Source organism: Xenia sp. Carnegie-2017, unplaced genomic scaffold (assembly GCF_021976095.1).
Source record: "Xenia sp. Carnegie-2017 unplaced genomic scaffold, XeniaSp_v1 HiC_scaffold_20, whole genome shotgun sequence".
Lineage (NCBI taxonomy): Eukaryota > Metazoa > Cnidaria > Anthozoa > Malacalcyonacea > Xeniidae > Xenia > Xenia sp. Carnegie-2017.
The window spans coordinates 4,589,675-4,607,600 of record NW_025813483.1 but is presented as its reverse complement, the minus strand read 5'-3'; the positions used below and the strand labels follow the sequence as shown (position 1 = coordinate 4,607,600).

The window sequence follows — 17,926 nt, the reverse complement described above, 5'->3', positions numbered from 1 at the left end:
TAGTCATCTTCAGAATCAAATGAGGAGTAAACGTCATGTTAGCCGTATTTGTTATCTGGTTCTTACGTCATTGTATTGTGTGTACAGGAAATGTGTAATCCGTGCTCGTATCAGTCGTCTGCTGGTGGATTTGACAATCTGAATAGCCTCTTGTGTGTTCAACGGGGTTAAGCAATTCTCAAAGAAGTTTAACACTTCTATGTATTTGTCAACACCATGATGATGTGAATCACGTTGTGGGTTGATTGTTCTGTTAAGTTCATCTTCATCTGCATTGTCGATAGGCATAAGGGTGTCAGGCACCACAAATCTAACTATCTTCGTTCGGGCATGGGCTGTCCCAATCGACTCCATAGTCTCCATAGTTCTACAGAATTAAAGAGCAAAATCAGACATTAGTATGTTTTTGAAATTTTGTTATCATTTACGGCAGATAAAAGCACTTAAATTTTCATACCTGACTTGCAAATTCTTCAGCAATTTTCCTACTAGGGTTCGAAAGCATTCCTCTCAACCACAATTGTTCAGGTGTTTGGTTTCCTTCCGTGCTAATGGTCCCCTGTTATGTCCCTCTGTGAATAATTGTAAATGCCGGTTGATAACTGGAAGATAGACGAAATGTAATGCAGCTATGTGCTGCTCATTTGATGGATCAAGAATCCCTTCATCTTCCATGTGGTAGAATAGCTGGTAAAAGAGGTAAGTACATCCTGTAAAAAGGTCCCTCCAAAGCCTTTCTATGCGTTGATTGTGAACGCTTTTTCCAGTTATGTGACTCCCTCTGTCTGGGCCTCTACGTGGATGCGACAGCATAAACCAAGCTACTTCTGTGTTTTCTCTTCCTTTATCTGAGAGTACGCGAGAAGGCAACTCAAACTTTTCGACTGCAGATTGAAATAACTGGTAAACTGTGGAAGATTTGTTATTTGTTGAACAGGTAAGATATACAATTAATCGAGAATAACCGTCGATTCCTCTATGGATCACGAATCTCCAGCTAATGTGGAAAAAACACGTTAATTGTTTCGAGGATATACATAAAGTTGTTATACACTAGTTTATTTGCATATGTCACAGTTGAACGTCGAACACATTTGTAGTTTTTACCGTATTAGCTTGTGGTTGCCTTCAATATGCTACAATGAAAGAGGCCCAGTAACACAATAACGCCTTCGAGAAATTACACGCATTTCAAGAGCTCGTAAAAGTGTTCTCTCTGGATCAGCTCTGCGCATCGATTGACGAATGCGTGTTTGTTGGACAAATACACCTCTGGATCGCAAAAGGCCTGTCGTTCTTTTCGAGCCAACGTTCGGAAAGTCTTTCTGAATGTTCGATATCACCTCGTCTTGTTCGTGATCTGTAAAAGCTGAGTAACAGTTTGCAGCTGATAATCCACATTCATTCATTTTCCTTTCTACAGTTCGTTTACTTGTACCAAATAATTCACCACTGAAGATTGTTTGCGTCGACACTATCCTTGAACTGTCTGGATTTCGGTGCTAACATTCCATGGCCAATTGTAAACAGTCAACAACTCTCGTCTACGATTTGCAAATCGACATATCGTATAACAATGTTGTATATCCAATCTAAACGTTGTTCAAGCCGATCATATTTTGATCAACATTCCCTAGCAAAAGCCGTATTGTTGAATTAACGAGTTTTGTAATGAATGATTGTCAAGAAACATGTCTACAAAACTAACATTCGAGTGAATTGTATATAAGAGTATCGCTTTATATAAGTGTACCACAATAAACACATAAATCATGCCTGCACAAGGAATTTCTTCATCTTTGTCAAATGCTTATATAAATGCCAATATTCTTCGTTGTTGTAACGAATCTGAGTCATGGTTTGTATACATGTCATTATACAGTTATAGAACATGATGATAAGCAATAAAGCAATTGCTAAAGTAGTTTTCTGTGAAAATGCCAATGAGTTTATCTTAAAATTATGTGACGTTCCATTTACAGCTTTTGCTTTTTTCTTTTCAACATTGGTTTGTTATATTTGTTATCACTGAATACACTCAACTGCAAATTTCGCTTTACTCCTTCATTAACTCTTGCGAAATTAGAAAAAAATATTCCTCTCAAATAAAAGGTCTTGAAATTGAAATTGCTGACGCTATGATAAGCTTGACTTCCACAATATTGCCAGTTCGTACATATGAGCAATTTTTCTTGCCTCTTGAATAATTTCTTTTGCCATCAATACAGATTTGCAATTATTCTGTTTAATAAAAAAAAAAACTTATAGCCAGTGAGTCTCATGTTGTGTATTAAGACCAAATGTAGTTCTTAAGAATCTGAACAAATTCATTATCAGTCCCTCAATGCAACAAAGTCGTCTTAAGATGAAATATGATGTCTGTGATTTGAGTAGTAGGGAAAACACAAAATCGTCTCAGGAAAAGACATACTCAGGTGGGTCATTACCATTACTAATATTATAACTAGTTTCTTTAGCAAGTAAAATTTAGGAAACCAACGTGGCCCCTAATTTTATTATTTATTACTGTTCTAGCACTTGATTATGGATGCTCCAGTTCATTGCTATTAATTTAGGATTTGCGATGTGATCATATTTTTTGAGATGATATAAAGAAAATGTACAAGAAATGAATAAGAAAAGATGGGAACTTTTATGAGGTTTGTCACATCTAATGTATACCAACATTTATATAAGTAAGTGAATACATTTCATTTAATAGCTACTTTATTAGTTACTAATATCGATACAATTATGTTAAACAACCACTGTGCCAATATAATGACAATACTTTTTTCATGTTTATTGAAACAAAAATTTGTTTAATCTTTTTATTGCACAACATGTTTTCTGTCATGTTTCATGTTTATAGATGTTGATTGTTTATCGTCCAGGTTAGTATAGACCTGAGAAGGACTGTTGGTGTTGATGTAGACCGATGTTTCGACAACCTTAGTGGTAGTCATCTTCAGAGTCAATTGCCGCAAAGGTTTTCAAAACGTCAGTTGACATCAACACCAACAGTTACAGTTCTTCTCAGGACTTTACTAACTTGGACGATTTACATCTTTAAACATGTAACAGATACTCCCTGACTCAAAACATTTATAACAAAAACCCTGATTTTCTTCTGTTCCAAAACATCCACAGCATTTGTGCTGGTGATGAAGATTCTGAAGCACTTTTCTCCTCAAAAATTGGCTAAAAAATAAAAAACCTTACTCTAGGTGAAACTGAAAAGTTGGCAAATAATTCCTTCTCCTGATAATGAAGTTCCTTCTCGTAATGAAACCTGTGCAAAGCATGGCTTGTTGCGTTATTTTCCTGTTCTTTTTATCTCGTTTTTTTTCTGTCTTGAGTCTTCTTTTCCGACTTTAGTTTTAGAGTCTTTGCATAACATTGTGAACACAAGTTTTCATTCTCTGGAGTACCAAAGAACACACATTTTTTAGTCAGACATCTTCTCTCGACCGTTTCTACTTTTCTTGAAATTGGCGAAATTTTCGCACAGTTTGGATGGGATACAACGTTAACTGAGCGCGTGGATGAACTTGCGTTAACAACATGAAATTTCTTTTCATCTTTCCTTCCACTGTTTGTTGTTTTTCTAGTTGTATTACCTTGCACATTGAATGTGGATTGTCCGATATCTTTTTTTCCTGAAGAACGACAGTTGAGAAACTTTTCTTTGTAGCAATCATAACACAGGCCATGTAAGTTGACATTTGCTTTGTTCACACAGTTATTATAACATCTATCATTAGGTGGTGCTGATGGGGTAACCATGTGAGGCCCCTCCTCCAATAATGCATGCAATTTGGTGAAACAGGTAGAACATAGGCCTTCATAATCTGGGTTGGCAGTGTAACCACAGCCAGTAGAAGTACAAATACGGGTGTTGTCTGTGTTTCTACATTGATGACAATAATTGCTTTCAGCACTGGCAATGTTTCTGCAGTTAATCTTTGCACATGGTTTATGCTCCTTACTATTTTTAAAATGGTCTTCATATTTTGTTGAATATGATGCCATTGTTCTCTGATCATTAAAATCACAAACCTGAAATTTTTTTCCATCTTTCCTTCCCATGTTGGTTGTTTTTCTAGTTCTATTGCATTGGACAACGGATCTGGATTGTCCGACGTCCTTTTTTGCTGAAGAACGATAATTGAGAAATTTCTCTCTATAGCAATCATAACACAGGCCGCGAAAGTCATCATTTCCTTTGTTCACGCAGTTATTGTAACATCTATCATTAGGTGACGCTGAAGGAGTTGCCGTCTTTGTTCCCTCGTGTAGTATAGATTTCAATGTTGTGAAACAGGTAGAACATAAGGCTTCATAATCTGGGTTGGCAGTATAATCACAGCCAGGAGAAGTACAAATACGGGTGTTGTCTGTGTTTCTACATTGATGACAATAATTGCTATTGATACTGGCAATGTTTCTGCAGTTAATCTTGGCACATGGTTTCTGCTCTTTACTGTTTTTAAAATGGTCTTCGTGTTTTGTTGAATATGATGTGATTGTCCTTTGGTCATTAAGTGATAGCTGATTCAATGTCAATGTTTCCAAATGTATATCTTCCATTGATTTAAAATATCTTTTTAACATTCCATAAACATGTGGATTTTGTTCACAAGCTTCCATTTCAGCGACGAGTATTTTCATTTCACACTCATTGTCAAATGTGTAATGTAACTTTAAATAGTTTAAATATTCCCGTTGTAGTCGACCAGAGTAATTTCTTTCCTCTGGTAACAAACAACGGAGTTTCATAGGCTGGCCATTATGTTTCATCAATGGTACTCCAATCACCATTTTGTGATCGGCCAATGTATGCCCTCTCTCATTATTTTCTGCCATCACAAGTGCTGTAAAATGTCCATGGTGATAGCCAATTATAAGAGGAGTTTTGATACAATCCACCAAGTTTGACAACAATGGTAAGTATATGCCACCAAGGTTTACACCAGCACCACGATGAGAATCGTCACATATCACCAGAATTGGTCTTCGCAGAATATTAGCTAAGGCAAATATATGAATCTCTTCAAGAGAATAAAATCTATGGTTATTGGTTGATTTTGCTGTTGATGCAAGAGCAACGGTTTTTTTCCAGTCTTCATACAATTGCTCTACACCAAAATCCATTGGTATACCAGAATTTTGATCCTCCAACTGCCTTTTCACTTCCGACTGCCAGCGTTTCTGATACATGCCTAAATTGAAGTTTAAATGACTAAGATATAGAGATTACTTCATAGTTATTAAGCGCGCATGGTTTTTGTAGTTGTTTCATTTAACAGTGAATTTATGTAAGATGTCAGACCATGGGAACGAGTTCCCTAAAGAACCAACTATGATGTAATTACTTGTTTATTTTAAGCACTATTTTTTCACTCAATGAAACATTTTAATGAATTATTATTCTTAAATCACACACTATATTTGCATTTACACTAACACGACTTCTTCATTTGCTTTAAAGGGGTAATTGTACGGAGTAAAAGCTTATTAAGCTAATAAATTTAGTCGATTTGATTGTGTTTCTGACGTTGAACAAATTCACTGCCTTTTAGTACAAAAGAAATTTAACCTGTTACGACTGCTACGATAGTAATCTGGTATAGTGTAAACGGAGCCTTATAGAATATATATTCTAATTATTTCTTTTGTGAATCGTTCATTTCATTGTGAATAAGATAGATAGCTCAATATATGAAATCATCATGTTCTTCTGGTTTATTTCTGAAGAAAGCTGCAGTATTTGGCCGAAAATTTAATAAAATATTTTTAAAAATAGTTTAAATCAAAAAAATGTAAGGTAGTAAAAAGAAGTTAAGTATAAAGAAGTTAGAAAGGAGTTTTGTTAACTAATTTCTTACTGAATGAATGAAAAACCAACGCTCCTTGTTTTTTAACACTTCGTTGTCAAGACAACGCAAGTGCGTTGCTACGAGCATCTGTCATCAAGACAGAGTTTCTGTTCATATTCATATAATTAGTACTGCTAACTAATTTTTAATAGTGATTTTTCACCGTTTTATAAAAACAGCATCATCAAATCCGTAAGCAAGATTTTCAAACCTGTTTGATCTTCAATAAGAACTTGATAGACAGTTTTTCTCTGCCTTAATTTTCGGTCATGAATACCCCACATACCAAGTGAAGCTGCATGCATCAAAGAATTTCCGTCGCCCAAAGTGTTTATAGGAATAAGCTTCGGTAGAATTTTACACCAGTTGAGAGACCTGTTGTTTTCCAACTCATTTTCAAGAGCAATGTTTACTAAGGTTGCGTACAAAAAATCTTGAAAATCTCTATTGAAACAAGAAAGATTCGGGAACAAAAAAGTGTATCGCGATGATGTTAATAAGAATCGATGTTTTCCCTGATCTGCAGGGATAGTGACGTCCCTATCAATTGAATCACGAATAATTTCCGAAGTGGCAACATCTATTGAAGAAATACTTCTATGCATTTCCATAACGACTTGGGTTCCTGTTATGAAAATCGTATAATATATTTTAAAATTTCAATTCAAAGTGTACGTAAAAGAACTGTTTGCATAATTGCATTTATAGTGAATATGGATTGGATTGTCATTTCATTAATATTGTAGTGTTGCTGTTGATACTAATGTGTTGTGGTGGCTGTTTTTTTTGTGAAAAGGTGGTTGTAATGGTTATTGGTGTTAGGGTGTTTTGCAAGTGTTGTGTTGTGCAGGTTGGTTTTGTGGTTGTAGCTGTAAAAATTTGTTGCATTTGTTGAGTTCTTGGATCGTAATGTGTCCGAGTATCGTGAAACACGAAGGGCTCTAAGGTCCGGTTGTGAATACTCCATTGAATATCCAATACATTGCTTCAATGTAGTGCTCTATAACTATTTTTGTAAGGGCTGTCACATATGTTTTTACGCATAAGAACATTTGTGACAGCTAGACAACTGTAATGGACGCTTAGAAGTACAAAAGTAGTACACCTTTGACAAACTTACGTCTGTGATTTTTTGTTTATTTGCGCCGTACAGAAGAACAAAAATGTCTTATGAAAAGGTATGCTAAATTTAAGTGAATCACTACTAACTGAAGTTACTTCTCTTGTACCGTAAAATTCAGGAAACCAGCGTTGTCTCTCATTGTTTAATTTACGAAAATGCAATAGCACCCTTGATTATAGAGCATTATCATAAATTGAGTATTTGTAATCGCTTTTAACATGATAATCGAAGAATAAATTATCAGTTAAGTGCAGAGAAGAAGATCAAAATTGAAGAAGAAAGAGCTAGAAGGAAATGGCAAATAGCACAACAGCAAAAGAATACAAATCATGACTTGCACATGCTTTATTATGTAAATGAACCCCACTATTATCAGGTATAAATTAAGGCATTGCAACTTGAAAACGCTTTTTTAGTCATCCTGGACTGAATAATTTATTACACCTTGGAAGCTCACTAAAAATATTTTTTAAAGTTTTTGAGTGTCTTGTTTATTTTATATCGTTAATACAGCGTCCATTCAAGGCTATGCACATGTACACAGTGCTTATCTATTTTAGAAACAATATGACAGGCTTGCGTTTTCGCTACCAGTTCAAATATTCCCGTAGTAATCGATCAGAGTAATAGCTTTCCTCTGGTAACAAACAACGGAGTTTCATAGGCAGAACATCATGTTTCATTAATGATACTCCTTCATTATTTTCTGTCAACACAAGTTCTGTAAAGTGTCCATAGTGGTAGCGAATCAAAAGAGGAGTTTTGATACAATCCACGGAGTCAGATAACAGTGGTAAGTATATGCCACCAAGGTTTACACCAGAAATTGGTTCATCACAGTCACCACGATGAAAATTGTCACATATTAAAAGAATGGGTCTTCGAAGAACGTTTGCCAAGGCAAATATATGAATCCCCTCAAGGGAGGAAAAACTTGCTGTTGTTGCAAGAGCGACTGTTTTTTTCCAGTCTTCGCTCCATTGCTCAACACCAAAATCCATTGGCGTACCAGCATTTTGATCCTCCAACTGCCTTTCGACTTCCAACTGCCAGCGTTCGCGATACATGCCTAAAATGAAGTTTAAATGAATAAGGACTTGTTTGTTCTTCGCGTGTTCCTGATCACACACCCGAGTTCCTTACCTGTAACATCTTTGATAAGAATTAGACGGATTGTTTTTATCAGACAACCACAAAGTGTGCTACAAATTATTTCCATAGTTTAATGCGTTTATCTTTTTCTTTCTATCAAAGTTCTTCCTCTCCAGCGTAGTGAAGTAGAGTAAGTGGTCAAAGTTCTTTACGTGGGCGGTTACGTTTTTTTAATATAAAAATATATTCTGTATCTCCTTTCCGTTCATTTGTCTTAAATGAAGTTTGGTAGTGCTAACTTGGAGAAAAGGCGCGAGATTTTAAAAAGAAATTGAAAATTATGATATGTTTATGTTTTTGAATAATAATGCTGCATGTAGAAGGCTTAGTACGCATGGGTACCAACAGAGCCAATTTTCTTGCCTCGCCGAGTTACCCGGCAAATGCGTTTATATGGAAAAATTCATCCCGCCTAGCCGGGTAACTCGCTTACACAAACCGAGTTACCCGGCAAGGCGAGTTACTCGGATGTGTCATATAAACGATTCACCGGGAAATGCATACATTTTATATAAGGGCCGATTTACCCGGCCAGGCGAGTAACTCGCTCAGCCGGGTAACTCGGCTCCATATAAACAGGCCCTTAGGAAAAGACATACTCAAGTGGTTCATTACCATTACTAATATCATAGCTAGTTTCTTTAGCAAGTAAAATTTAGGAAACCAACGTGGCCCCTAATTTTATTAATTATTACTGTTCTAGCACTTGATTATGGATGCTCCAGTTCATAGCTATTAATTTAGTATTTGCGATGTGATCATATTTTGTGAGATGATACAAAGAAAATATACAAGATATAAATAATAAAAGATGAAGACTTTTATGAGGTTTGTCACATCCAATGTATACCAACATTTATATAAGTAAGTGAATACATTTCATTTAATAGCTAGTTTATTAGTTACTAAGATCGATACAATTCTGTTAAACAGCAACTATGCCAATAGAATGGCAATACTTTTTTGATAAACATAATTTATTGATGAGGTCCGACAATGGGGAAAATTTTGTCAGTGGTGAGAAAGAACTTCGCATTGCGATATTAGCTTGGAATCAGGAACAAATACACCAATTTCTGATACTCTCTGGTACTCTTCTGGTACTGTCTGCTCTCCCGAATCAACAAACACTCGATGACAAGAGACTCGTAACGCCAGTGTGTGAGGTAAAGTTCATTATCAATAGTCGTCCATTGACAAAGGTATCATACGGCCCAAAATATCTAGAAGTTCTTACACCTAATCACTTGCTTCTACTTCTAACTTCTAACCACTACTTCTGCATCGTTACCACCAGATGTTTTTAGAAGGGAAAATCTTTATAGTCGTAAGAGGTGGAAACAAGTGTAAATAAATAAAATTGTACTTTTGGAAAGTGCAACTATTTACGATTCCGCTTAGTCGTTCAGTATATTATCTTTATGTTTCGTTCGAATTATGTAAATGTTTAAGAACATTTAGGGTCCGGAATGTTGCATTCAAAACGTTTCCGGTTCTCTTAATTGAATATGTAAATCATAACTTTTGTTTATTGAGCGAATGTGATGTCAGATGGGAGACCGGAGACGACGGACATTTGGCATCAAACTGTCTTCTAAAATAACATCAAATGAACTTCTCTGCAATTGTTTACAAATTGTTTACAATTTTCACATAAAGAATTACGTCAGCGAATCACGATAATAATACATATTTCAAATTTCTGACTGGGAAAAGCTGAAAATATGTCGAAGTGTATCTTCTCAAAAAGTTTACGAAATCATGGCAACGAGGAACTACCTCAAGGATATGTGGGGTCGAGGAAATTAAATGACATTCATTCTATTAATTTGAAAGTCGGCAATAATCTAAATGTTGGTGTAATTTTGTTTGTCCATGTTTTAAAATATGGGTTGTCACTTGTATGCTCAATTGTCACTTGGATGCTTCTTTGCTTGTACTCCCCGTGAATGTCCGTCGAGAAGTGTTGGCTATGATATGTCGTAATTTAGAAGAGGAAGATTAAAATGTTCTTTTATAGTTCACTTCTAAATTTAATAATCCCAGCACAACCGATAGGAAGTTGCATATATTTACACCTCTGTGCTCCAAATTATATTAAGTGTAACCATGATCTTGAGAGCTACGATAAGCTGGTAAAAGTTTAAGTAAACAATCTTAGGTGTATCAAAACTACAACCATTGAAATCAGCCGACGTTTAACTTTTGCATGATTCAGCTGTAATCGACTCTCAATAAGACATAAACGTATTTGAAAGGAATTTAATGCTTGGCACTTGCAATGTTATAGTTCCTATGATTTTGTTTACACTTCTTTCCGTTTAGTCATCATGTAAACGACCGCAATTTAGCACAGTAAATACTTGTTTTGTGTGTGCTTTATTAGGCCATTTGTTATCAAACCGGTTTGCATATGTAATAACAAACGCGTTGCATTATTTTAACTTTCTCAAATTACTGAATTACTGTGTATTTGAAAATCTTAAGAGTACACAAAGTTATACAGGCAGTCGAAATTTATTTCAAAGAGTTAAGTTATGGAGATTTGTGCGTCGTAGCTTTTGCTATTTACCACATTTATTACGCTGCGAGTCCTCAAAAGTGTATCGCGAATCGCGACATGTTAATCTGCACCCCAGAAAGTAAAATCTTTGTAATTCAATAGTTCGTGGTAAATTTGTAATATCATCATAAACGTGAGCACGTCATTTTTAAATTTGCAACTCTCCATAATCTGAAGGGTTCATTCCAAGTGTAAAGTATAGTAAAGTAAGTTAACTGACAAACTGACTGTAAAAAGCATAATGCTGACGACAGCTTCATTTTCAAAAAGATAGAAGATCATTTACGTTGACTTTACTGATGACAACTTGCTCATAGTTATACTTGATGTTGTATCAATAAATTATGTTTATCATACAGTATTTCCAATGACAAACAAAATTGATCAAATTACATTATAATGTAAAAAATTCTCTGCTGCTTAAAAAGTTGAGCTTGAGTTAACTTAGTATCACAGGCTTACATTTTCGCAAAAAGTATTTTCATTATACACCCATTTTCATCAGTGTAATTCAACTTTAAACAGTTCAAATATTCCCGCAGTAATCGATCTGAGAAATTCCTTTCCTCCAATGATAAACAACGGACTTTCATAGGCTCACCATCATGTTTCATTAATGGTACTCTCTCATTATTTTCTGCCATCACAAATTCTGTAAACTGTCCATGCTGGTAGCCAATCAGAAGAGGGGTATTGATACAATCCACCGAATCAGCCAACAATGGTAAGTATATGCCATCAAGGTTTACACCAGCAATTTGGACATCACAGTCACCATGATGAGAATCGTCACATATTACCAGAATGGGTCTTCGAAGAACATTAGCTAAGGCAAATATATGAATCCCCTCGAGACAGTAAAAACTTGGTGTTGTTGTAAGGGCGACTGTTTTCTTCCAGTCTTCACTCCACTGCTCGACACCAAAATCCATTGGCGTACCAGCATTTTGATCGTCCAACTGCCTTTCGACTTCCAACTGCCAGCGTTGTCGATAAGTGCCTAAAATGAAGTTTAAATGAATAAGGACTTCTTTGTTCTTCGCGTGTTCCTGATCACACACCCGAGTTCCTTACCTGTCTCATCTTTGGTAAGAATTTGACAGATTGTTTTTATCAGACAACCACAAGCGAAAATAAGTGTGCTACAAATTATTTCCATAGTTTAATGCGTTAATCTTTTTCTTTCTATCAAAGTTCTTCTCTTCTCTAGCGTTGTGGTCTGTACTTGTGTTTATGTGACGTTTTTTGTAATTGTGTGAATATCATAATGTAAAATGCTAACATTCCGATTGGTCATTGGTCATGAATACCCCACATACCAAGTGAAGCCGCGTGCATCACACAATTTCCATCGCCCATTTTATCGGAATAAACTTAGGTAGAATTTTACACCAGTTGAGAGACCTGTTGTTTTCCAACTCATTTTCAAGAGCAATGTTCAATAAAGCTGTGAAAATATATTCGCAAAGATCTTTATTCAAGCGAGAAAAAGCCGGGAATAGGAAAGTGTATCGCGGTGATGTTAATAGGAATCGATGTCTGTCTTGATCTGCAGGGATAGTGACATCCCTATCTGAGTCAACGAAACGGGAGTAGGAAAGTGTATCGCGGTTAGTGTAGATTAGTTAAAGTGTATCAAAAGGGGAAATCCCTTTCGTGAGTTATTCAGTTACTAGGGGAGTTTCGTTGGAGAGTTCGTTGTTATGAGATATTTCGTTGTACGTGGGCTGTTCCGGAATCTGTTGACAATGGCCGATCAACTATATAAGTGGTGCAAGTCCAATGGATATTGGCATTGAGCAATGGAGCGAAGACTGGAAGAAAACAGTCGCTCTTCCAACAACAGCAAAATCAACTACACACAACAGTTTTTACTGTCTTGAGGGGATTCATTTATTTGCCTTAGCTAATGTTCTTCGAAGACCCATTCTTGTAATATGTGCCGATTTTGATCGTGGTGACTATGATGAACCAATTGCTGGTGTAAACCTTGGTGGCATATACTTACCACTGTTGTCTGACTCCGTAGATTGTATAAAAACCCCTCTTTCCATTCGCTACCACCATGGACACTTTACAGAAATTTGGAAGACAGAAAATAATGAGAGAGTATCTTTAATGAAATACGATGGTCAGCCTATGAAACTCCGTTGTTTGTTACCAGAGGAAAGCAATTTCTCAGATCGATTACTGCGGGAATACTTGAATTGTTTAAAGTTGAATTACACTGATGAAAATGGGTGTATAACGGAAATACTTTTTGCGAAAATGCAAGCCTGTGATACTTGTGGCTAAAAGAGATAAGCACTGTGTACATGTAGATAGCCTTGAATGCACGCTGTATTAACGATATAAAATATACAAGACATTCAAAAACTTTAGAAAATATGTTTAGTGAGCTTCCAAGGTGTAATATATTATTCAGTCCAGGATGACTAAAAAAGCGTTTTTACTTGAGAAATGCTCTCTTATTTACACGAGCTTCCATCTATTAACTAGTCATTATACATACCTTGTTTATACTAACTATTTATACATACATTAATTACACTAACTATTTAAACATACATTAATTATGCTAACTATATTATACAAGGTTCTATTCTTTGCTTTCAAGGTGAATAAGATGAATTGCGTAAAATCAGTCAAAAGACTCAGATCTTTGTCTTTCTGTACTGTCTGTACGCTCTCTCTCAAATTGTACATCCGCGACGAAATTAGAATTTTACAGTCAGTTAACTTACTTCACTATACTTTACACTTGGAATGAGCCCTTCAGAATGTGGAGAGTTGCAAATTTAAAAATAACGTGCTCACGTTTATGATGATATTACAAATTTACCACGAACTATTGAATTACAAAGATTTTACTTTCTGTGGTGCAGATTAACATGTCGCGATTCGCGATACATTTTTGATAACTCGCAGCGTAATAAATGTAATAAATAGCAAAAGCTACGACACACAAATCTCCACAACTTAACTCTTTAAAATAAATTTCGACTGCCTGTATAACTTTGTATACTCTTAAGAATTTCAAATACTCAGTAATTCTGTGTAATATCATCATAAACGTCAGCACGTTATATTTTGCAACTCTCCATACTCTAAAGGGTTCATTCCAAGTGTAAAGTATAGTGAAGTAAAATTAGACAGAAATCTTGGCCAGAGATTTGCCAGGCGGAAAGCGAATTTTCAATATGAACATAATAGCCCAACATAAGACTTTGAAAAAAGCCATCACAATAATAAAATAGAGAAGGATTTATTAATAACGTTTTTATTTCTTCTTGTAACAATTTGTGTTGACATTGTCAATAGGCGCTAGAGGATCGCAATCTACGATTAGCAACCTTAAACCATAGGAATCTTGGTATTATCGAGCGCTTCTTACACAAAATAAGGAACTCTAGGTCGAGTTTGGCTTTTCCAAGCTTGAGTTCAAGACGCTGGAATTTCCTGAACGCTTCGAGTGCTTCGTTATTGTAGCGTTTATTTAAAATCGTGGCCAGAGATTTGCCAGGCGGAAAGCGAATTTTCAATATAAAAATAGCCCAACATAAGACTTTTACAACAAAATTGTTACAAATTGTTACAAGAAGAAATAAAAACGTTATTAATAAATCCTTCTCTATTTTATTATTGTGATGGCTTTTTTAAAAGTCTTATGTTGGGCTATTATGTTCATATTGGCTACATGTGTCTTATCTTGGTGCTTGCGAAATATATTAACGTACGTTGAGGCTGATGATTACAATCTGTCTAATTTTACCTACTGTACTTTACACTTGGAATAAACCCTTCAGACTATGAAAAGTTGCAGAATATAACGTGCTCAAGTTTATGATGCTATAACAAATTTACCACGAACTATTGAGGAAGTACCAACATTAAAAAGAGTTTACTTTCTGGGGTGCAAATTAACATGTCGCGATTTGCAAAGCGCGATACATTGCGTGGTAAATAGCTTTTTTGTTTACATTTTCACCACAGAATAGATACATACAGAACCGCCACTCAGCGAAAAGTCTGTCCCCTACTTGTACCCAGTTCTTAAGTGCGCATCTTTTGCGTCCGCCATTACTCCAGCCAGATAAACTGGCCAGAATGTATATAGATTAATATTATGAAGAGTTGTTTTTCGAAAATTTGACGAATTTAAATTCACTTATGGACAAAATTTTCAATGCCATCGGATAGGATACCAAGCATATGAGGTGAGAAACAGTTTTGTTGTAAAATACGTTCTTCAAATATAATTTTACGGGTTTTATAGTTTCTTGCCTTGAATTGTATACGAGATCCATGTTTAGAACGTCTCTTATATTGAACGGCAGTTGCCCTAAGAATTTATAATTTAGGACAAAAGTAATAAATATATTTAGTGTGATTCCATTTCTGTATTTTCTAGTAAAGAGTTTCCTATTAGAATGATCAACGGATTTGATAGAAGCGATAAAACGACCGACTGTGCGTAAAGAACGTTCTTCAGATGAAGACGTTATTAGTATAAAATTTGGACTAAACTAATTTATATTTGATTCTTGAATCGGGGCTTTTTATTTGCAATGTAGCTTGTCTGCATAATTGTAATTGAAAGTTTTTATTTGTAATTGTATATTGAGTTCCTGTGGCTATCATGTCTGTCAAATTTGTATTAACTTACAAATAAAGATGTTTTTTGTTGTCTTATTTTTAATAAACAATATATGAAATTACAGTAAATGGTTTGAACCCGGGAGTATCGTTATATGTTTGTAAATGATGATCGTCCAGGTTAATAAAGTCCTGAGAAGGACTGTTTAACGACGTCAGTCGTTGTTGACGTCAGTCAACAACATCAAAAACAGTCCTTCAATTGTTATGAAATAACAATTTTTTAAAGAATGAAGTTATTGATAAATTGTTACAATTAAATTAACAACTTTACCATTATGTCAAACATATTGTCAAGCTCCCACAGCTTACCTCTTTGGTTAAACTTCACTTGTGAGTTGTGACCAACAATTGTATGTGAAAAATGATTAGAATTATGTTTGATTCACCGCATTGATCAACCAGCAGAGAGAAATTATTGCAACAAAGGGCTCGAAAATTTAATTTTTGCTAAAATCCATAATCTTCATTCAGTAAATTAAAATTTTTATTGTAAGTAATCATGTCACAAACAGAACTTATTCTGACAAAAACCAGTTATAGTTACTCTTAATGCCATTATTTAAATCGTAATACTTTACACAGTAAAATGTTTACCAAAAGGTGAAACACAGATACACCAGAAAACTTTTTTAAAACATTTGACAGGGGAAACTGTGCCAAGCCAACACCAATCCAATTCACAAAAGCATTCAGGAAGCTTTTTTATGTTCACTTCTCACATCATAAATGAGCATCCATGTCAAATATATAAATAATCTCCTGATTGAATTTAAAAAGGCAGAAATAACAAAGTTAAGTCATGTGGACCATATGGCAGTATATGTTTTACAAATTGCTATTCAAGCACTTTATTGGTGGAGGCCAACATGTTGCTGCTTATGTTCCAACTTGCTCAAAAAGTCATTCAAGCTTCACAAGTCACAACTGTGATGAATACAAAATATTTTGGCATCAGATGACTTTCATAGTGGCCATGCAGCATCGCTTCTGATAGTTTAAAACACCTGGGTAGACAATTTTGGTGATTCGAATGTCCTGCCAAAAGTTGTTTGCAATATATAAACTTAACTGGAGGATAATTTGATTTGTCACTTGTTTCAGCCACGACCGAGATTTCAAATGTTAGAACAAATGTCTTCAAGCTTCTCTGCAGAATTCTTATATGATAAAATTAAAACTGACGACAAACCATATACCGAGTACGCATCTCGTCAGATACATATCTACTTTGTAAATATTCCGAATAAACCCTCATTTATCAAAACGGACGTCGAATTAATGATAAATTGTTGAGAGCTTGATGTGTTAACTGTATCCACACAAAAAAATATTAAAAAAATGGCCAATCTATAGAAATATTTGGGTTTATTTGCCAAAACCCATCCGTAGAACTATATATTATATTGCGATCTGGCTGCATTTATCTGGCTGGAAACATGGCCGCCGTGTGAAGTTGCCCGGATGCTGGGGACACGAACATCAAAGGTTCCGACGTCGAGTGGCGGTTCTGTATGCGGCAAAAGCTGACAAAACTCATCCTTTTTGGAAACGATTAAGACTCAGTTCAGTGTCAACACATATTTGAAGATTGAAAGAACGAATAGCATCTTGAAGTGAAATTTATGTAAAAAATATGAAGATTAATTTTCCCATCTTTTTGTATGTATTCAATATGATGTATTTCAACGTGGACGAACCAGTATGGGAGGTAAAGCAGACGAAATCCGTTTATTTTGGTGGACAAACGCCTCGAGACAACCAAACGACCAATTTACACATCACTTCGCAAGCGACATCTTCGCACGTATTCCAATAATAATTGTCCAATATGGCTTCAAAACATTATTAATAACGCTTTGTTTCCAATAAAACTTGATTGGAGGAGTTTGAAAACACTGAAACGAAGTAAACTGCAAAAAACAACAATTGCCTAATACAAGCCCTAAGTTTTTTGCCCGGTTCCCGCGCCATCTTGGATTTATCATGAATGTCACGCTGCCGTCTTAATAAGTCTTATATTACGTCACACTCGTTGGCAATCTAGTCCTACTATATCTATGATCTATTCTGTGATTTTCACATAAAGAATTACGTCAGCCAATCACGATCGAGATTGCACCAACATTGCATAATAATCGCTGATAATAATACATATTTCCCATTTCTGACTTGGAAAAGCCGAAAATATGTGGAAGTGTAGACGTAGAAATTGCCCATCTTCCTCTCAATAAATTGCGGTTGACGATTTACGAAAAGATGGAAACGACGAACTACGTCAAGAATGTGTGGGGGTTCGAGGACATTAAATGACATTCATTCTATTAAATTGAAAGTGGGCAATGATCTCAATGTTGGTGTAATTTTGTTTGTCCTTGTTTTAAAATATGGGTTGTCACTTATATGCTCTAATGTCACTTGGATGCTTCTTTGCTTGTACTCCCCGTGAATGTCCGTCGAGAAGTGTTGGCTGTGATATGTCGTAATTTAGAAGAGGAAGATGGAAATGTTCTTTTATAGTCCACTTCTAAATTTATTATTCCCAGCACAACT

At 35.4% G+C, this 17,926-nt stretch overlaps 2 protein-coding genes and 1 long non-coding RNA gene across 3 annotated transcripts; 1 reads left to right on the top strand and 2 right to left on the bottom strand.

The window, feature by feature from the left end:
- Positions 1–310: 310 nt before the first annotated feature.
- On the bottom strand, positions 311–1,409 carry LOC124441532. The gene is given in 5 exon segments (XM_046992011.1): positions 311–367; positions 458–558; positions 561–997; positions 1,108–1,136; positions 1,185–1,409. Coding segments are annotated over 5 exon segments (849 nt in total).
- A 1,924-nt stretch (positions 1,410–3,333) lies between these two features.
- Positions 3,334–5,220, bottom strand: LOC124441531 (tumor necrosis factor alpha-induced protein 3-like). Its single transcript, XM_046992010.1, has one exon. It carries the CDS (start codon positions 5,218–5,220, stop codon positions 3,334–3,336), a length of 1,887 nt encoding a protein of 628 aa, XP_046847966.1.
- A 9,532-nt stretch (positions 5,221–14,752) lies between these two features.
- Positions 14,753–15,423, top strand: LOC124442360. The gene is made up of 2 exons (XR_006947223.1): positions 14,753–14,934; positions 15,129–15,423. It is a non-coding gene; the product is annotated as an uncharacterized LOC124442360 (long non-coding RNA).
- The last annotated feature ends 2,503 nt before the right edge of the window (positions 15,424–17,926 follow it).